Source organism: Zonotrichia leucophrys, chromosome 1, assembly GCF_028769735.1.
Source record: "Zonotrichia leucophrys gambelii isolate GWCS_2022_RI chromosome 1, RI_Zleu_2.0, whole genome shotgun sequence".
Classification (NCBI taxonomy): Eukaryota; Metazoa; Chordata; class Aves; order Passeriformes; family Passerellidae; genus Zonotrichia; species Zonotrichia leucophrys.
In genome coordinates, this window is record NC_088169.1 from 94613042 (window position 1) to 94634517 (window position 21476).

General features: G+C 43.0%; 1 protein-coding gene across 1 annotated transcript; it reads left to right on the plus strand.

Annotated features, from left to right (window-relative positions):
* The first annotated feature begins 9959 nt into the window (after positions 1 to 9959).
* On the plus strand, positions 9960 to 19947 carry HAO2 (hydroxyacid oxidase 2). Its single transcript, XM_064702829.1, has 8 exons — positions 9960 to 10084; positions 11716 to 11869; positions 12475 to 12626; positions 13396 to 13679; positions 14058 to 14273; positions 16015 to 16173; positions 17875 to 17944; positions 19652 to 19947. The coding sequence occupies exons 2-8, from the start codon at positions 11739 to 11741 to the stop codon at positions 19705 to 19707; spliced, it is 1068 nt and encodes a 355-aa protein (XP_064558899.1). The 5' UTR covers positions 9960 to 10084; positions 11716 to 11738; the 3' UTR covers positions 19708 to 19947.
* The last annotated feature ends 1529 nt before the right edge of the window (positions 19948 to 21476 follow it).

Genomic DNA, 21476 nt, shown 5'->3' on the forward strand with positions numbered 1-21476 from the left:
TTTACTTTCAAGAAATAATCCTTTTCATTGGGACAGCTCCTTGATTGGAAGACAGGACTGCCCTTGCTTCTGGAAGGAGCAGAACAGGAAGTGCTGCAGGGAATCAAGGCACAGAAAAGTTCTGGTGTCATTCAGGCCAGCCAGAGGAACCTTTCACAGGCTCTTACACCTGCCCCTCACACAAACCTTGCCAAGGCTCTGGCCTCCATGAAAAGGCTTTGGAAAGGGCAGCTTTTAAAGCTTCTGCCATAGACCCTCCCTGCTGATAGGAGCCAGCAGAAATGACGTGCATGAAATCTGTGTAAATGGTGAAAGAACGCTACATTTGCAAAATAATGATTCAACTTTGTTGTAAGTGTTCTGTCTAAAGGATTTTTTTTCAATAGGCTGAGAAGACTGATAAGAAATTGATTCCTAGAGCAATCACATATATTATTTTCTGCATATACTTCTCTTTGTTACAGAAATTCAATACCAGAAAAAGCAAGCAGAATACAAAGTTTATTTTCTCCACTATACCTCAGTTAGCATAGTACTGTATCTTCTCCTGCTACAGTAAAATAAAAGATAAGAGCAGCCCTAAGGAGCTGGAAATTTAATTCACAGACAAATTAGCTGCATTGCACTTAATATTCCCAGTGAGGAAATGAAGAGAAATTTATTCTGTTCCCGCTCTCCACAAATTCACCAGAGGGAATGATAACCCTTAATTAAATAAGACTGATTGCCTTTTTTTTTTTTTTTCCCCAGCTTTCATTTGCCCTAAAATAAAATAATGAGAAATAAATGGTGAACATAAAAAAAATATAAAAACCTCACTGGAAATGTTGCAGTCATTCAAATTTCTCATTCTAGTAGATATTACATTCTAAAGAGCTCTTTAATAATCTAGCAGGAGAGGAGCTCAAATTGGACAAATCCATTCAAGAAAACAAACAAAACCCCAGGAATTCTTTCTCTTACTTCAGGACTCATAATTTTGGATAGTTTGCAAGTATACAGCCTTTTTTTTTCCCCTATAAGGACTATATTTAAATATGAAGAAAATAGGAAGATCTGGATGAAGAAGGAGATGGATGGCAAAGCAGAAAGGAGCCCAGGACTAGAACTATATTGATGACACCTTGGTATGGTCAGACGAAATTGAATAGGAAACACAGGCTGAACAGCAGAACTGATCCTAATGCAAGCTTAACAAAGAAGTGTGGTTGTGCCTAGAGAGCTGCAAACTGTTAAAATATTTGTCAATATTTAAGGAATATTTGTCAATATTTAAGGAGATGTGAACTAAAACCTTTATTTGCATCTCGTTTATAAAGAATGTACATCTCTCCATTTGTTTAAAAATGCAAAATAGAGGAGTTGTTGGAAAGTCTAGTTGGAGAGAAGACATCTCAGTACCTTCTACTGCACACTTAGACCAAGAAGGAACTCTGAAGAGTCTGATGGCAAGGGGGCCTTTGGCAATGGGCAGGTAAGGTAGAGGATGACTCTTGCATGACTTGTTTCTCCTGGCCTGAATGTAGACACAATGCTGCCTTGGACTGGTCACTCAAAGGGCTGATGACACTGTATTGACAGTCTCTGACACATTTCCCTCAGCATTCTACTGGGGGAACCGTTACAGATCTTTTCCAACCCAAATTTCTAGGATTCTGTGTAAAAAAGAGGTCTATGAAAACTGTTATCCTGCTTTGATCCAGGATACTTTTAGCTCTGGCACAAATCCTTGTGCAGCTTCTCCGGAGACATCTGCTCTGAAAAATATGTATTGCTACTCTCTGTTTCCTTTGTTTCAATTATTTCTTTTTCATAAACTTCCTTCTTATACACTGGCTATTTAGTGTACTTATCAGGCTTTGGTGAGGCAAACTCTGTCTACAGGGCTGACTTTGACAATCTGCTGATGATCCTTTCAGAGATATGCAAGGAAAGCTCTCAGAGAAGCCTTCTCTTTACACAAAGATTTTTACTCACTTGAAGTATATTCTATCTCTTCACATATGAAGAACGAATTCTCTACTGAATGCTAACGATTTGTCAACAGCAGAATTTGCCCTCTGACACAAGCACGCCCTGGTCTTCTGGAGCTGTGCTGTTCACATTTCTAGGCTAAGAAAGTACTATGAAACATAAGAGCGGTGTTTCCCCAGATGTCCCCCAGGATGTGTTTTAAAGATTGGCTTCATAAATGTCACCTTTCAGTCTTCAGGGTCCCAAAGAGGTTCCAAATGGAAGGCTGCACACCATGAACAGTAATTCAGGGTTTCCATCCTTGATTTCTGCTTGGTATCATCTGACTCCAGCAGCTTGTAATAAATATTTCACTTTGTCTATTTGAAACAATCTTATCCACAATTACTTTGAGTTCAGATGTATCTTCTGCATTTTCCCCCATATGAAAACTTTTTCCCTTTTCTTCCCAGTGAAAAACACTGCAGAATGGCTTAATTGTCTCTGATTTTTGTCTAATCACTAGTTGGCCATGCAGAGCCCCTAGCAAGATTTTTCTCCAGACATTTTTGATGAAGTACTAGTTTTGATTTCCTTAGCTAGTTCTCCTCAAACTCTTCTAGGATTTTTGCTTTTAATCTGCCTGACAACACTATTCTTTTCATTTTATTGGTTTGGATACAATAGGCATCTTTTTGGAAATTGCCTTTTTGCTGCTAATAAACTTGCTTACTTGGCTATTCATATGTGCTGGCCTCCTTTAATCCATTCTCCGGCCTTTCTCAATAGGTCATACGCAGCGGTGTTATGCTTCCAGTCTGGTGTTCTTCAGAAGTTTCCATGCTGTTTGCTAGGATTTCTCTTTGTTGACCTTTCTAGATTCTTTTTAACAAGCTCCCTCATTCCTGCATAGCTTTTCTTGAAGTGGAGGACAATGGCACTGGCGTATTTGGCCTGCAGTGCTCCTCTAGAGCTGGTGAAGCTGAGCCCTCTGTGGTCACTGTCACAGAGTGGAGCTGCCATTAGAAGGGCTGGAGCCATAAAGCTGAGGTCTGCCTTTGCTCCTGTGGGCTCAGACCAGATGCTCCATGAAATAATTGCTGACAGAGCCCAAAAATGTCATCTCTCTTTCATCTGCTCGCATGACATTTGTCAATCTACAGGAGGGCTGTTGATGTCTCCCATTGCTACTGTTTTTCCTGCTTCTCTGATTTCTTACAGTGTATTGAATTCAGGGCATTTTGCTATCCTGGGTCAGTAACATTATCTATCATAACAATAATCTTCTGTTTAGGCCTGGAATTTCAACCAGCACAGACTTCATGTAACTTGAGATGGTGAACTTGCAAATTTTTTTTTTTGCTGATGAGCCTTTGATGAGGTAGAGCAGAGCTCTGCCTCCTGCACAGTTTATCTCTGTATTTTATATCCTGGATTTAGTGTCCCTTTAATTGTCTTCTTTGCTTCAGGTTTCCAATATGTATGATTGACTGGCATCTGCATTTTGGATCAAACATTCTGCTTCCCTATTTCCTTTCTGAGATTTCACACGCTATGTGGAAGTGAGTGTAGCACTACTTTGGTTCGGTTATTGGCATCTTGTATAAAGTTCATTATGTTTGTTCTCCTTTGCCTGCTGGGTTACTTGCATCTTCTGCATTATGATTTTCTTGAGGATTCAGAACTTCCCCATTTTTTAATCTCATAAGGATACCCATGTTGAACCTGGCCTTTTCCACACCCATCAGCTTGCCCCAGCTACCTGGGTTTTCCACCCTGTTGGGGAATATTTTAATTCCAAAATTATTGTCTGGGGCCTTCATTTTGCTAAGGATGTTTGGGAGTGTTTTCAATTTGCTGCAAGACCAAGCAATATCATGAAAGAGACTTAGATATGCTGGGTGTTTTCAAATCAGCTGGACTTGATGAAATTCCTGCTAGGATACTGGGAAGATTGTCTGAAGTGATGCCAGCACTATTAGCTGCTATCTTTGAGAAACTGTGAGGTACAGAGATGAATGTGTTGCCTCTTACATTTTTTTCAAGAATGAGGGAGCAGGGGAAGCAATAGTTGAGCCTCCAGAAGTCAGCTACAAGGTGAAGGGCAACCAGGGTGGATTTATTAAGAACAAATCATACCAAACCAATCTAATATGTTCCTGTGATGGGACTTGTGGCAAAGGAAGAAAAGCAGACAGATTGTTTTAACTTTAGTGAGGCTTGGAACATTGTCTCATGTCTCATAGCTTCTAAGAAGCAAGCTAAGGAAATATTGTCTTTGTACAATTTTCAGCAGTTGAGAGCAATACAGACTGAAAAATATAATCAGACAGTAGTCCTTGATATTCAGACTTACTTTGATTATTGAGATCTCTATTGCTAACTTTTTAATTAATCTGCCCTTCCAGCACCACGAAATCTCAAGGCTGAGGTGGACCAGTCATGATAGAGATTGTTCATGACACTGCTGCTCAAAGACCTCCTTTACACCATAGGAGTTATCTCTGTCTCTTTTTCTCTGAGGTGACTTCCAGGATGTATTAGGGTGTCTCTGTCATGTATTTGGGATGGAGTCTTTTTAAGTCATCTGCCACCTCTCAACATCCTCAGCAAAAATGAGAGTTCTTTGCTCCGTGGTTGATCTCTGAGATTTGAGATTTCTATTACCCTTAGCCTGACTCTTATCTGAGCTGAAGAGGAGATAAGACTACTTCTTTGTTTGGAAGAGATGAACAAAAGTGTTTGTCTCCTTTCTTCATCTCCAGGATGGACTGGCACATCTGAAGAAATAAGTAAGGAACATACTGCTGAGTAATGAACACAAAAATATTGTATCATCACAGCTGAATAAACAGTAGTATTGGCAAAATCTGTCTCCTTTGTTCCATATGAGGGCCAGGAGAGGACTCAGCTGGAAGATCATGTCCAGTTCCTGGTGCTTTAATTAAGGGAGGATGTTGAACAGCTGGAGAGTCAGAGGACAGAAATTGGGATGACCAGAAATCTAGAAAATATGGTTCATGATGAAAAGCCAAAGGAATTTGCATAACTTGGTTTAGAAAAGAGACAATAGAGGGGATGGCCCATTGATGAACTTTAAATATTTTAAAAATAGACACGAAGAGAAAGGGACTGAATCTTTTTTGTGCCCATTATGGGTGGAAAATAAGTGAAATTACAGGAAGAGAGATCCAGATGAAACATCTGTAAATTTTCATTGTATAGTCAATTGATGAAACTGGTTTTCTTTGGAGGAACTGGCATCTCCATGAGTGCAGACAGGCATGGGTGTTGCTAATTCTGACTTCAGGAACAGGAGCGGACTGGATGGCTTCTCCTCTCCAACCTACTTTTCTGTTCTTCTGTGAATGTTATCCAGCGGCTGACAATGACTTAATCCTCACTGATTCCCAAATGATGCTGCAGATAGCAGGATTACTCCCACTGCAAGTAGAAACTACCAGGACTTTTTCCAGCTGATAAAATGGAAAGGGAACATCAAGAGCAGAGCACCCTTTGACTCAGACAGGGGCAGGTCCCAGGTACCTCTTGTTTCTGTTTTTAATGTGCTCTGTGAATTTGAGCAAGCTACTGCTTTCACTGCTAGCACCATGGAACTTTAAAAGCAAGGCAAAGAAGGAAGGCCACACCTACAGAAGCTGGCCCAGCAGGCCAGGTAAGGCTAGGGACAAAATAATCCACAGCTAAACCTACATTTATCATTATATATGTCAGGGTATATCATGATAAATGTAATTTCCAGCTGCCTCTGACTCCCTGAGGAACAACTGCCCATGGAAAACAAGGGGAAAACCCCAAGCTGAGTCTTGTCTGAGCTCCTCTGCTGCTCCACCCTGTGTGAGCTCAGTGTCTTTGGAGACAGCATTGGCAGCAGCTGGTGAGAACCAAAGGGTGTTCTGGGAAACAGCTTCCACAGATCTTCCTCCCCAATCTGTTCTTGCTCACCTCACACTTTACACCAACTTTTCATAAAGGCTATAAGTTGCACTTATCTGTGGAGTTCTTTGGCTGACAGTAGTCTTAGATACATACCTGAAGGGTACTGTATGTTTTCATAGTGAGAATATACAGTCAGTGTCCTCCAGCATTTCCCAGCAATAGTTCAATAACTCTGCATGTGCTCTCTGAAATCCATTTTTAAAAATGTTTTGTTATGGTCTGCTCAACCTGTGACTGTGCTTGCACACACCCTCCCTGATATCTGCAGGTCATCCCTCCTCACATGACCCACCTGGGTCTCCTACATCAAACACTGATGTGGTCTTTCCTCCCAGCCTGTTGGACTTATCCAAGCACTTGCTGGGGTCATAGTTTACAGCTCCAGGTCTTTTATGGAGAGAGGTAACCAGGGGAAAACATTGCATTATCTTTCTTCAGTGCCACAAAGCACTCCGGATCTTCCTCATCTGAAGAAATACAGTGGAACAGACCTCCACAGTAGGAGACAGAAGCAGGCTCCTGAATTCTTCTGGGTTTTTTGGGGGGAGGGAAAGGAGGAATGAAAAAGGAAATTGTAAGGATGAGATGAAAGAAAGGATACCACAAAAAATTCAGATGAATGCTGAGCATAAATCAAGTTCTTTTCTGGTTTTTGGAGGCAGAGGTTTTGCAGAAAGAGCAGCCAAATCTTGGTAGTCTCCTAGAACACTAGAAAAGTGTGTCATAGGCCATCCCCTTCTGCCTCTTTCCCAAATTTATCCCCTTCTCTTGATCCTTTTATCCCCCTGCAAGGCTGCCATCCCAGAACACGTCTCTCTGTTTTGCTCCCGCCTGCTCTGTCTCTGGCCTTGTTGCCTCTGCACATCCCTCCCTGCCTGTCCCTGGATGCTGTCCTGTAGGTCCTGTTTTGAGCCATTATTTTTCTCCTCCTCTTCCTCCTTCCCTTCTGTTTAAGTGCTGTTTAAGGCTGCATCCAGCTCTGGGTGGCACAGGGTGAGGGAGAGCAGGGCACAGCCAGTTCTCTGCTTGTACTTGGGGCTGAGCTCCTGCGGCACCAGCATGCTCTGCACCAGGCAAGTCTTCAGCAAAGACAACATCTGGGTTTCCGACAAGCTCTGCAGGCCATGTGCAAGTGGAAAGCAGTGATTTACAGTTAGGTCAGATCTGACAGGGTTTTCATATGGCCACCAAGTACAGGCTGATGTCTCCAGGGATCAACCCCCGCTAATTTCAAGCCCCTGCATGAAGCACTGAACTGCAGTGAAACCACTGTAAGATATTTTCAGCATGGGCCAACCATATTTTTCACTAACCTCATTCTTGGAAGATGCTGACCAACTTTCAGTGAAATGTTCCCAAAATAAAAATTCAGCCCAACACAGAGAACAAGGGTGGAAAGTTTCAGCCTAGAATGATTAAAATATGAAAAAATTAAAAGCAACTGAAAAACAGATCTTATAATCAAAACTGTTAGGCAACATTAAATATAAAATTTGTTGCCCTCTCCACCTGTAACAGAGGGATGGCTATTTAAGTATTCAATTTGGGAAAAACTTTCTTGCATAACTGACCTTCTGCACTTGAGGCATATGCCCAAGAAAGACATCTGATAAGGAGAAACAGTGGTGACTGTATGCAAACTGTTATGTGATCTGAATTATTTACATTGCTTGGAGTTCACCAGATTCTTCACCAAAGTGTTTTGAAGTCCCACCCTGAACTGAGCACTAGTGGATGCATCAGGGAGAGAGATGTCAGCTTGACCCATCGTGATTTGCCATCTGTGAAAAGCAAACAAATACAACCAGCTGGAGGAAGGAGCATTGTGACTGTAATAGGAACTGGAGCACTGATTTACAGAGGATCTTTGTGTTGGACTCATGAGCCTTTGACTGTGTTAGCACTGAAAAGTAAGCAGCTACAAAAGCCCAGCTACACAGATCTGTGCAAAAATCAAGCTTTGCCTGTTGACTGCTTGACAAAATTCTACCTGCAAGGATGGACCAGATGTGTGTTATTATTTCCCACACTATTTTCTTTGGTTTTTAAAAGAAGACAGCTAGATTTCCAGCAAAGTTTTTAGAGGGTCTTTGTAAGGTTTTTACTATACTCCAATGAAAAGGCTCCAGGATTTTAAAACTTGTCCACTTTTTTTCAAGTATATACAGGGGTTATAATAAAAGATATTATCTCTGTGGCAAATTCTGGATTTCTCAGATTACAGCTTCATAGCTAAATCAGGAGTATTACTGCTATCAGAGAAAATACCACTTTGGGAACAAGAAGTCACTGCTACTTTGAATTGAGTCCATTGCTGAAAGAAGCAGATATATCTAGATGCAAAGTACAGCCTCTTAAAAGCCACAGCATAAACACAGAGATTTTCCCCCTTTTCTGATCCAAAATACAGTAGTCACAGACTATTTTTAATTCATGTAAAATTATGATAATCATGAAAGCATAAACTCTATGGTTTGCTGAATTGGCTGCAATGTGCATCCCTGAAGTAGGGAAGTACTGAGATCAGCATAATGAGAAATATGACAGAGGACCCTGCTGATGACTTGTAGGCTGAACCAAAGATCATGCCAGACCAGATGCAGCTACATTTATTGCTGTGCTGTGCACCAGAAAATGTTAAAAATAAGGCACAGGGAGTGAAGATTTCCAAACACATTAGCAGTACTCTGGTGATGTGACTGTAACAGTTTTAAGGCCATAGTGCCTTGCAGTGCAGGCCAGCAAGTACTGCACTCTTGTTATTGCTTTTACCAACCTAGATATTGAAATATATGACCCAAACCTGACATCTAGTGGAGGAAGAAGGAGGGTAAGATTTTCTTTGCCTTCCCAGGCATGCCCTGGGCTGTGAGCACACACTTTGCTCTTTTCAGAAGAGACCTAAAGGCTGTCTGCCCTATGGCTTGTGCTGGGCAGGGAAGAAAACCAAGGAGCTCGTGGGCATTTCAGCTAAATGTGCGCACCTTGTCTAGCTTATGACACCTTTACCCACAGCTATCCATGCCAGAAGCCAGTTCCACAGTGCTGCCAGAACTCTGAAGGCTGAATTTAAAATTTCAAGAGATGGTAGTAGAGCCAACCATGACTGGTTGAATTTAAGCAGGATCTTGTGAATGCATCTAACAGAAAGAAGAGGTGTTCACTCCAGCTGCACAGATGGTGTCAGTGACCTTCAATTTCTGCTGTCACAAATGTCAGGTCTGCTCTCCTGGCCCAGACCAGACAGTTCAATGCTAGCCCATGACACTGCAGCTCTGTTTAGCTTCCAGCTTTTCCCACCACGGCAGTTCATTCACTCCCCCATCTAGGCTGCTTGAGCTGGGAGGCCAACAATACTTTGGGAAAGTTTTAACAAGTTTCTGACTTGTCCTCTGCACCTGCCACTGTAATATCTCATTTCTCAGTTAGCAAAAAATTGAAACTTCATCCTCTCATACTAGCACAGAAATATTGAAAGCATGAACCCTAAAGGCTGAAAGAATCTAAAAGCCAAATAAAACTGTCCAGTGTTTATTTTTCACATCTTAGAAATTTAAATCAATATAAATCAATATAATAAATTGTTAGGCATTTAATAAATTAATAGAAATTTAAATCAATATCATTTTGTTACCTCTGTCCTGATGAGAGCACTTACAGGCCCTTAAAATTGGCGGAAGAGAGAAGGTATTTTAGTTGTTTATACACTGTAGGAAGCAAAAAACATCTCCCACATGCTAGTAAATTATCCAGGCTTTGTAGCTGGGAGTTGTAACTACTCACACTGTCTGTGAAGCATCATTTTGGGAGGATGAAGCAACAAGTTACTAACAGTTTAGAGATTCATTAAACCCCCTGAAATACTGTTGCTTGATTAAGTGAATGCAGAGCCATCAGCCACTGCCGAAGATCTCAGCTCCCAAGCAATCACAATGCTGACAACGTGATGCATTTTTTAGGAGGGATTTTTAATCTCCTGATGGCAAAACAAAGTTAGTGTTATACAAACAGTACAAAGTTTACCACAGGATTGAGCTTTAATCTCTGGTGGTTGCTTATTGACTGCAGAAGAAACAGAAGCTACTCAGTGAAAAGACCTTCTCAAAATCCCATTTGCAGGCAAACTTGAAGGAGAGGCTCTCACCCCCTGCAGCTTTCCCTGAAACCCAAAGTAAGTCTGAACTGAGGTCTGAATTGGAAGACAGGACTGGGGCTGGGTTGTTTAAAATTCCTGTTTGTTCTGCCATGAGAGGACTTGGTTTATCTTATCGTGCTTGATGATGTTGACCTTTCTAAAAGTTAGAAAAGCAGAAGTTGTGATAGATGGTTTAAAGAATGTCACAATTTATGAAGACTTGTGCTATCAGCACAATTCTCAAAGTCAGAGAAAGCAGACTTGGGATCCTTGCACCCCCTCCTACCTGATGGCAGTCAGAGCAGACTGAACAATCCTGAAGAAATCAGTTGCATTTCTTCTTCCAAGGAGTTCCTCATCCTGGGGTCTTTACTAGCAGAGAATTGTGAGTGCTAATTCTCAAATGCAAACACAGGTACTTCAGTCAGTGAGAACCTGCAGTTTGACAGGTTGTGTCTGTGTACATAACCTGTGTCTTCATCTGTGCCAAAAGTGACCAACACGGGACACGTGGGGCTGATTTGGGTGAAGCTTGCAACCCTTGCTAATCTGGGGTGGGAGGTTAATCCTGAATATTAGGATATTTACTTCTTCCTGTATATTTTTTAGAGTAATCAGACCAAGCCACAGCTGTTTTAAAATTTCATGTTTCCACATATCTTGCTAAATACTTGTTTTAATCAGGACTGCAGAAGTAATTGCAACAAACAATTTAGAAAATTGACTTTGTCTGTGTTTTGTACATGTTTCTGCACACACGGGCATGGTTTGCTAAAACATTCATTTGCATAGCTTTCAGTTCTTGCTTCTTCAAAAGTATGTAAGTATGCTGCCCATTTTCTGGGCAGCATTTATGTTGGTTTGATTAGACATCTGGGTCACACAGCTTCACTTCCATTCCCTGAAAGGCTGAGGTTAGTTCTCAGAAATATGTTTCATATTGTGGAATTTGATTTTTGCCAGTGTTTTCTCACGGTTTGTCCAAATTCTGTATATTCCTTTTATAGTATGTATCAGTGCTCCAGCATGTAATGCAAACACCCAGAAAGTATTTGTTACAGAAGAGAAAGGAAGATCTGTAGAAAATTGTTTGTTTTTTCCACAGCACTAGCCTCTACGGTGACTTACTCTCAGAGTCTGGACATAGTTTTACAGTGTGTTCATCCTGGAGCAGGTTACATGTAGACTCTGTATTTACTTGTTTCCAGATTTCATGATCTTGAATTCCATCCCTGTGCTCCATAACTAATTGTTCAGTCACGGTGCCGTCCTTAGGGGTAATATGACAAATTATGTTCTGGGACAACCTTTGAGCAGAATTAGTGGAACAAATAATGCAGCTTGTTTTAAGAAGGAACTTATGACAAAATTACACAATTGAAATAGCAGAGGACCTAAAATGTCCTCTTCAGGCCCCTGTTTAGAACAGAATGAAGAGAGGCACAGAGATGCAAGCTTCCTCCTGCTCTCATGGCTGCATCTGCAAGTTTTCCTCATACTGGGGTAGTGGATTCGTAGACCAATGTGCAAGACAGACTGAGACAACTCAGCAGCTCTTCTATAAAATAGATGGCTCCAAGTTTTGCCTTCAGTGACATGAGCGCCCCTGGAAGAGTGAATGACAGTTCAGGGATCTAATTTCTGCTCCATGGCATTCTTTTCTTCAGGGTTCCCTACACCTCTCTCAGCAATGTCGATGGTGTGTCTTTCTGACTTTGAAGCTTATGCTAAGAAGTATTTGCCCAAGATTGCTTGGGATTATTTTGCAGCTGGAGCAGACGACTGTACCACACGAGATGAAAACATCCTGGCATATAAAAGGTAATGTGAGAAGGGAATGAAGGGAGTCATACTGGGACCTTTTAAATTGTTTTTGTGCAAGTATTTGGACTTGACAAGCAAAGGAACCTAAAACTTTGTCCTTTCCAGGGGGTCTCCAAGCTAAATGCAAAACCTGAGTGATGTGCACTGTGTGCTCTGATGCCAGCCTGAGTATGACACGGGTTGTACGAGACTTTAGGGATGCTGAGGGTATAGGCAGACGCTAGGGTAGGGTAGGGTAGGGTAGGGTACAGTGTGCTATGGAGGAAAGAGCATGAGCAGCTCTGACAGAATGAGTTGCAACAGGGAGCTCTTGGTGAACAGCAGGAAGCCTATGTGCAAGCAGGGTGGGATTTGGGGAACGTGCTGCAGAACCTGAGGGCAGGCACACGGTACAGTGAGGACAGACACATGAATGGTGAGGTGGAAGGACTCAGCCTGCCTGCAAGTAAAAGGAATCTGGGAGAGGAGAGTGGGAGAACAAGACACAGTGACCTGAGGCAGGAGATGCAGAAATTATGTGGTAAACGAAGACCTGGTTTCCACGAAATTTCAGAAAAGTCACTGAACATCTTCTATCCTGAAGGAGATTTTTTGCCTTACAGAATTCGTTTCCGGCCACGTATGCTGCGGGACGTATCCATGATGGACATCAGGACTAAAATCCTGGGTTCTGAGATCAGCTTTCCTGTAGGAATTGCCCCTACAGGCTTCCACCAGCTGGCATGGCCTGATGGAGAGAAAAGCACAGCCAGAGGTACTCTTCTGCTCTGGTGCCGTGTAGCACCAAAAGGGGGTTGTAGAAAAGACTCAAGAAGCTGTTAGGAGGACTTGAAGTGTGACTGAGAAAAATTTTGAGTCTTGAGGGGGCAAACTCCATTCCCACTTTCTGACACCCTGCATAGGAAGTTGTATAGATGGTGCCCTTCTTCTCCAGCTACCAACATTAAAAATCAGCCGCATGGAGTCTGCTGCAAACCGAAGAAGAGGGCAGTGAACACATTTCTGACTCATACCAAAAACCACATAAGGTTTTCAGTCCTAGGGGCTCTAGATGGGTTGTAAAAGTGGTGGATGGGACTCAGACTGTGAATTCCTTGTTACTGGCTAAGAAATGTCTCCCTTGGACAAAAAGATATCCCACAAACCCCGTGGAGAGTTTGGAGACCTGAGCCCTAGAAATGTTTTTTCTTCTGTGTATACTGAGTCGATCTAACAGTACATCCCTGAGAGGACTCAGTCATAAAGATAAAATTCATGCTTTTTAAAAAATGCAGATGCAAAATGAAAGCACAGCTTGGTTAATTACCTCTCCCTTTTCTGCTTTCTTAACCATGGATTAACAAGAGTGTAGGGTAAATACAGTCATTGTTAATCCTGGGGCATAGCTGCCCTGTGCTTTGTAGGATACACATGAAATCAGGAGTTGGGGTGGTCTCTGCAAACAGTGCAGGGTTTTGTGTCTGATGCCTGGCAAGACCCTTCAGATGCCTTTGTTTCTGACTCCTTCCCAATGCCCCCCCCAGCGGCCAGAGCAATGGACACGTGCTACATCGCCAGCACCTACTCCACCTGCTCGCTGGAGGAGATCTCCGCGGCTGCGCCCGGCGGCCTCCGCTGGTTCCAGCTCTACATCCACCGCAACAGGGCAGCTTCCCAGCAGCTGGTCCGGCGGGCAGAGGCCTTGGGCTTCCAGGCCCTCGTCCTCACCGCCGATCTGCCCTACACGGGCAAGAGACGCGACGATGTCCGCAATGGCTTCCGCCTTCCTCCCCACATGAAAGTGAAGAACTTGGAAGGAGCCTTTGAGGTTTGTAAAATGAGCCTGTCCTTTCATTCACTGCGCTGGCATGTACCACATGAGAGAAAAACCACTGGGTAACTGCTGCCCTGGCATTTGCTGTACGAGGGTGTATCTCCTCTCCTGCTGCTTCTGCAGCATCCTGGCTTGACCTCCTGCCGAACTGGGTTCTGTCTTCAAAATCCCCACACAGCCGCCTCAGAGACACTGATCTCCACCCCCATTGAAATTATTCTCCTCCAGAGACATGTGACATTTCTGGAGCTGATGAACATGTCTGTTGGCAAGTTTGATTAATTTGTTCTAGGACAAGGAAAGACACCAAGGGACCTGTGTATTGTTGCAGCCTGGATGAGTTTTCCTTTTGCTGTTTCATTGTGGCTGTAGGGAGATGACTGCTCTGAGTACGGACTGCCACCCAACAGCTTGGACCCTTCGGTCACCTGGAATGACATCTACTGGCTGCGGAGCCTGACACGCCTGCCCATCATCATCAAAGGCATCTTGACAAGAGAAGATGCAGAGCTGGCAGTGAAACATGGAGTTCAGGGAATTATTGTGTCCAACCACGGTGGAAGGCAACTGGATGAAGGACCTGCCACTGTAAGTGAGAAGGGATGAAAACGGATGTCCCACATTTTCCCCATTTATGGTCTGCACGTTTGCATTAACGTGGGTGTCTCTATGCCCAGGTTTGTGTGTACACTTCTGGTGGACTTGAGTTTGTCCAGTGGCCATGGATGTGTGCAGATATACTTTAGCTTTAAACTGGTGAGATCCATACCTTGGCATGGGGGGTATCCACTGAAGTATTTCCTCAGCTTCTTGGGAGGGTTCTGTATGTACCACAGAACCCACTTAAGTGCAGATAAACTCCTGGCCTAAGTCAGGGAGAGTTCCTGCCTGTGCCTCCAAGAGCTGGTGCAGCACACTCAAACTCTTTGCGCACTGCAGCAAAAAGAAAACAAAGCTCTGGAACCAAAATTGTACAAATGAGAGCATAATGTATTCTCATTGTTCACATCTGTCAAAACATGCTAAACAATGCAGCTAGATTTAGTGAGAGGTCTGCTTGCGTATTTACAGGCTCAAGTCTAAACGGGAATTTATTGACTTACACGAGCCAGAAAAAGGATAACTTATCTGGAGAAAAATTCCCCTGCTTTTAAATTTGTACAAAGAAATCATGCATTGTTTAGACATGTGTGTATTTCACTGGATTAATTTGGCTTCTGTCAGTTTTTCCAATTGCTCTTATTTTACAGTTCTGCATTTCACAGTATCTTATGAACTTTCTTTTCTCGGCATTGTTTTGTTAAATAAAAATAGGTACCAGGGAATTTCTTCTATTCTGCGTCACGGCTGACAATAACGAATAAAAAAATTTAATAAACTCAATGCTAAAGGCATAATAACAGAAATAGCATCCACATTAAACTGTTCTTCTACCTTAAAAGTTGTTTTACATACACAGACAAGGCAGTAGATACCTAGTTGGGCTCTGATATTTTTCTAGTGCCAAGCTTGGCTCTTGCTGAGTTAGTCCTAGAAAATTTCAGCCTGAAGGTTCTCAGTTTGAAATTCAGGAAAAAAAAAACCTAAAAGAAGGCAAAAAGGTATAAGGCACTGCAGAAAAGAGCCTTTTGGGTTAGCTCTGAAGGAGAGTTAATTATGTCCAGTGCCTTGTCCTGCCCCTGGCTGTACTGCCTTTGGGGCCAGAGCCAGCATCTCTGCATAGTGCTGCCCTGCAATAACATCTGAGGCTTACTCCATGCTGAACTCTTCAGAAAAGACCTTAGGGAACCAGGAGACCTAACCTGGAGGAAATTATTGACTGTACTACATAGCAAATGAAGCCCTTCACAGATGCTTTAGAGGGAGGCACTCAACAAGTGGTCACCAGGATTAAGCTGAAATGTAAGTTTAGGTAGTTTGAGCAGTAGAAGTCTGACATCAGCCTTTCTTGCAAACAGCTGTATTATTCATCATTGTCTCAAATGAAAGTAAAATGTTGATGACAGTTTTCCCATTGAAATTTATATTAAAAATCTTTCCTAAATCTATTGAAAATGTTGCTTTTTCACTAATCAAAAGTGATAGCAAAGAATATCAGTATAAGCAAAGCACTGGAAAATGGCATTAAGTGTCTGGAAAGCAGAGCAGGGAGCTGCATGTTTGTTATTCTGCAGCTCCTGGTGCTGCGCTATTTGTGATGCATTGTCACATTTCATTTTGAGAAGGTATCCCACTAAAGCACTGCATCCCTGCCTGTCTCTTTGGAATATGTCCTCCTTCTCTGGGAATCAAAAGCTGCCCTCGAGGTGAGACTGGCTTCTTCTTGCAGATTGATGCTCTGGTTGAGGTTGTGGAGGCAGTACGAGGCAGAGTGGAAGTTTATGTCGATGGAGGAATACGAAAAGGCAGTGACGTGCTAAAAGCTCTGGCACTGGGGGCAAAATGCGTCTTTATTGGAAGACCAGCGTTGTGGGGCCTGGCTTACAAGGTGAGTAAGGAGCTCTGGATCCATATGCCTGCTGCTCACACTCTCCAGCAGTCCTGAACTGAAGTCACCAGTCACAGTTTCACTGGTGGAGAATATATTTTTTAATTTTATTTTGCTGAATTTGAAGTGGAATCACCCCAAATTGAATGAAACCCTGACGTTTCCTCTGATTTAAAAATACCACTGAATTTGACAAATTCCTGGGATTTTGAACAATGGGATTTTGAAGGTGATAGCATTGCTTTGTGGGACCTGATTTCTTGATGTTGCAGTTTGGTGCTAAAATACTTTAGGACTCAGTGCTTTTGAAAACTGGAGCTGGCTTATTTGCCAGAAAGATTAATCTGACAATTTTATTTGCTTTCAGCAAATAGTTGGGAACAATACATGGTTTTGGTAGAACAGTTTCACAGCAGTGCTATGAATTCTTCAGAAATACATATAGAGCTCCATCCCATGGATGGCTGAAACATTTTGGACCAGGCTGAGCAAAACTGTATCCTGGAAAACTGTATCCACAGTTTCCCACTGTGGCCTGGGTTTCTATTGCTATTTCAGTTCCAGCTTTTCTGCTTCTCAACTCCAGGCATATTTTTATGGTCCAGAGTCATGGATTAGGCCTCTGATGCAGGAGGTAAACTTAGTATAATTAAAATTCAAATAGTATTATTATACCAGATGGGGGGGTTTTGTTAATTTTTTGCTTTTTACACTCTGGATGGAGTCTTCCAAAACTTTTCTCTAGAAGAAAAGATACTTTTTTTTTGTATGGTCTAGACACATTTTCTTTCTCTTAAATGGCATTCTTGTCCAGTGGTGTGATTGCTGTGGATTCCAGTAGCAAGGCTTTGATCAAGAAATCACCTGAATCTCCTGAAAAAAACTGTTAGAGTTGGCAGTACTGTTTTTTTGTCAGCAAATATCAACAAATGGCCTAAGATGAAAAAGGTGTTCCTGTGAGTTGCTTGCACTTTCTCCACAATGGCAACAGAAAGGAGATGAGATTTTGCGGGGTTCAATTGTGGTTTGGTGTTGTATTCCATAGAGTATTCCTAAAGATGTTTCTCAGTGGCATTACCAAAGTATATAACAGAGGAAGGGCATAAACAATGCTAACACTGACTGCACCCAAAGCATTCATTATTGCAAGACATAAAAAGAAAATTCAAGAGAAAAAAAAACTAATCCCCCAGTATTTCATAGGAAGATCAAAATCTTCTATGCATTTTAATGGCTTTTGAGCTTCTTGGTGTCACTTAAACAGAGGAAAACACATAGTCTATTATTTTTAAAGATTCAGTCTACTAATTGAGTGAACTACGGTTTCTGGAGTGGTAACATATATAAAACTCATTACTTTGTTAAAACCTGTCAGCATTGTAAGGCTTGACATTTTAAATAGCAAGCCCATTGGTGGGGGAAAACTGAAAGCTAAAAAAAAGAACCAGCTACAAAATGTCAGAAGTGAAAAACAGCTTTGTTTTCTTTCCCTGTTCAGATGTATCCCAAAAGGAAAAGCATCTAAATTAATCTGTGATGAACAGAGCACATCCATCACATCATTTTAATCATTCATCTGCATGAGAGACTGGAACTGGCACGGATTTAAGGGACTATCCCAGCTCTCAGGGTGCAGGCATCCTGCAGCACTGCTCTGTGCCAGGGCTCCTTTTACCCTGACTGCTGTCTCTGTTGGTGCAGGGTGAAGAAGGGCTTCAGGATGTCTTGAGAATCCTTCAGGATGAATTTCGCTTGTCTATGGCCTTAGCTGGTGAGTATTTTGTTTGTAATGGGTGTTACAGATGTTTCTGCATGCAAGCCTGTAAAATCAGGAGCGTGATGGATAGGTGACAAAAAGGGAATCCACAGGAGCTGTGATGGTTCTAGCTGCTATACTTGAGATTCTCTGCTTCCTGTGAAACCACTTGGCATTCCAGGTGTCACAGCAATGAAGTTTGCACGGAGGGAGTAGGTTAGAGCAGCTTTGTGACCCAAGTAAAGAGATGCAAAACTGTGAAGTACAGCCGAGCAAAACTTGGAATTTCTGTTCTGGGAATGATAGCATCAGTTTTTCAGTATTTAGTGTTTATCAAGGTGAAACGCAACTGATCTTTTTTCTGCATGAAGAGCTCATTAAAAATGGAGGCAGAATTTTTCTCTGTGTGTTAGATAATACAGTCTGTAGGGGATTACACATTTTAAAAGCTTTTGTGTCTCCTCACTTTACTCTCACTCTGTTTTTCTCACTCCTGCTCCCAACTGTGGCTGCCCTGTTTGAGTCTCTCACCAAACAGCAAATTTGCAGAGCCCAGTGCAAGCTTCAGTTTTACTCTTGGACAAGAGGGTTATGGCACTGGAACAGGGTCCCCAGGGCAGTGGTCAAAGCACCAAGCCTGACAGAGTTCCAGAAGCATTTGGACAATGCTCTCAGGCACAGGGTGTTATCCTTGGGGTGTCCTGTGCAGGGCCAGGAGTTGGACAGGATGATCCTTGTGGGTTCCTTCCAGTGCAGGATATTCTATATATTATGATATGTAGAACTCAAGTGGACAGCAACACTGACTGGGAGACCGGAGCTGAAATCCCTCTGGCCACAGTGTGGTTTTATGGGTTACTTTTCCAATCAGTAAATATTCCTGGGTTTTTTCCCCAGCAGACTTTTACAGTTTATGTAAAAGGGCACAGGATTCAGCAAGAACAGCAGGTTGGGATCCTTTTGCTGAGGCTGTGAAATTCATTGAATGATACAATCTTTTAGGTTGGAAAAGACATTTCTAGATCATCAAGTCCAACTGCTGACCCAACACAGCCAATTCCACCATGAAACCATGTCCCTTAATGCCATATCTACATGTCTTTTAAACACATTCAGAGCTGGCTACTCAACCACTTCCTTGGCAGCCTATTCTAGTCCTTGATAACAACTTCTGTGAAGAAATTCTTCTTAATACCCAATTTAAACCTCGCCTGAGCAGAGGATTCAAGGTGCAGCCTCAGCAGTGCCCTGCACAGGGGACAATCACTGGCCTGGTCCTGCTGCCCTCACCATTGCTGACACAGGCCAGGATGCCGGTACCACACCTGGGTACACAGCTGGCTCATGTTCAGTCAGCCATCAATCAGCATCCCTATTCCACTCATATTTGTCCAAATTAAATGGCAATGCAAATCTTCACCTCTGGCCATTTGGTGCACAGCAACCCCTGTCTTTTCTCTGTGTTTTTCTGCTGATTTTACTGGATCAGGTTGGAGCCTGCTCAGCTTGTTATAAAAACATTTTTTTTTTTCATGGTTCTGACTCTTCTTGTTGGGGGACTCCAGTGCTGAACCTCGAGGCTGATGATGCTGCTGAGGAGTGGAGATATTGAAGTACCAACCTATTTCAGCCTGGCTTGTACAAGACTGGGGTTCAGAGCAGGGGGGCTCCCAAGCTTCACCCACAGACCTTTCCCTCTCACCAGTGTTTCATTTATTGCAGGCTGTGCCAGCGTCTCAGAGATCAGCCAGCACCTGGTTCAGTTCTCAAGGCTGTGATCAGCCTCCTGCCATGCCCACCAAACAGAGGCAGCTGAAGCTAAGGTCCCAGCCAGACTGAAGATGAAAAAGGAGGTGCAATAAGTATCTGATAAGGCCTCCTGGACACTTCTGAAGAGATTAGGAAAGGCTCTGTGTTAGCAAAGGCTGTTCTCTGCTTTTATTGAATGAATTCCACAACAGTTTGGGTAGTTGTTACTTGTCTAAATGCATTTTCTTTAAACTGGCTGTTCCACAGCATTACCTATGTTGGGTCTTCCTCCAAAGTTCCTCTACACTGGACAGCCAGACATGGAAAACCCTGTGCCTTGCTTTTTCCACTTGTCATAGCAAGTCTCACTGTAACCCAATCCACACACCTCTCGTGCTCTGGGACCGTAAGTGTTGTAGCTGCTGTCTTCCACAGACTTGGCTTTTCCTGGATGTATTCATAAAAGATATAGAGGTAAGGTGAATCAGCTGCCAGGCACCCTAGCTGCCCTTTGCAAGTGGGGGCAGTTCTTGCCCACTGCTTCTAAATGCAAAGCAGGGAAGGGGTGGAGCAGAGTGCCACTTGTGGGGAAAGAGCCAGCTCCTTTTTCCAGTGGTGCAGCCCCCTGCCTCCCCCTGCTTTGGAGCCAGCAGATTCCCTGATACCCATTTCCCTGGCACATGCAGGGGGAGCCATGCTACCAAAAGGTGACCTTTTGCATAAATCCCACTTTAAATCTGCCCAAAGAGGGCAGAAGGAAGAAGCTAACCCTGTTGGCTCTCTCTGTTTAGACTTTGGTTTCTCTCAGAGATAACAGTGTCTGCAGTGATCTCCCAGAGGCCTTCACATGGAGGCCTTCCTCTCTGTTCCAGTAACAATAAACCTTGTCAGCAGACTGACAGCCCATCAGATAAAACTTGGGAATTACAGCACATCACACACGTTGATGGATTTCAAGGATGTACAAGAAGAGAATGAGACAACTGGGAGTGCTCAGTCCTGCGAAGGCTAAAGGCAGAGGGAGGAGGGATCACATCACTGCCTTTTACTACTCATTTGGAGAAGATCCAGGCCAAATTCTTGGATGTGCGCAGTAAAAGGGTGAAAGGCAATGGGCACAAGTTGCAATGAGGAAAATTCCAGGCAGAAATCAGTGGGGGGAAAACCCACCATGAGGGCAGTCAGACACTGCAACACAGGATTTGTGAAACCTCCATTGTCAGAGATATTCAGAGCTTGCCTGGGCAAGGTCCAGAGCAACCTCTCTGACACGGCTGTGAGAAGAGGCTGGCCCAGAGATCTCCCAAGGCTGCCTTTAATCTAAATTGTAGGAGGATGTCACAGAACCATAGAATAAGAGCTGCACATGAGATCTGTACCCTGCCATGCCACTGTGCTGCCATGACCTGGCAGCAGAGGCAGCACGTGTATCTCGGTAAAAGGCTGCAAGAAAGCATTTTCTGAGTGAAAAACAAAGATATTTGGTGAGTGAACTTAAAGTGAGAGGTCACAGGGTTCAATCAGGATAAGAACCTATTTAACAAGCCCAGTTTTTCCAAGATATTGAAAGTTTTTTGTGATCTGAGTTAGGCCTAAGCCAATGCATACTGAAGTTTTACACCCCATTGTCTGCACCCAGTTCTGCTTTATGTACTTGATGTCTCATACACTTTCAAGCAAGGTTAAATCTTATAAAAAAACTGTCCTCAAAGATTGTAAACATGCAGTTTAAGGACTAATCAAACCCTGCTACTTCCCAGCATCCCTGGAGGATGGGACAGAGAATCAGCCTACTTAC

Excerpts from the sequence above, each read along its gene's own strand:
- HAO2 (XM_064702829.1), top strand. The coding sequence starts at position 11,739 with ATGTCGATGGTGTGTCTTTCTGACTTTGAAGCTTATGCTAAGAAGTAT. Across the intron at positions 13,680-14,057 it reads ACTTGGAAGGAGCCTTTGAG|GGAGATGACTGCTCTGAGTA; the intron begins GTTTGTAAAATG and ends TTGTGGCTGTAG. Across the intron at positions 14,274-16,014 it reads TGGATGAAGGACCTGCCACT|ATTGATGCTCTGGTTGAGGT; the intron begins GTAAGTGAGAAG and ends TTCTTCTTGCAG.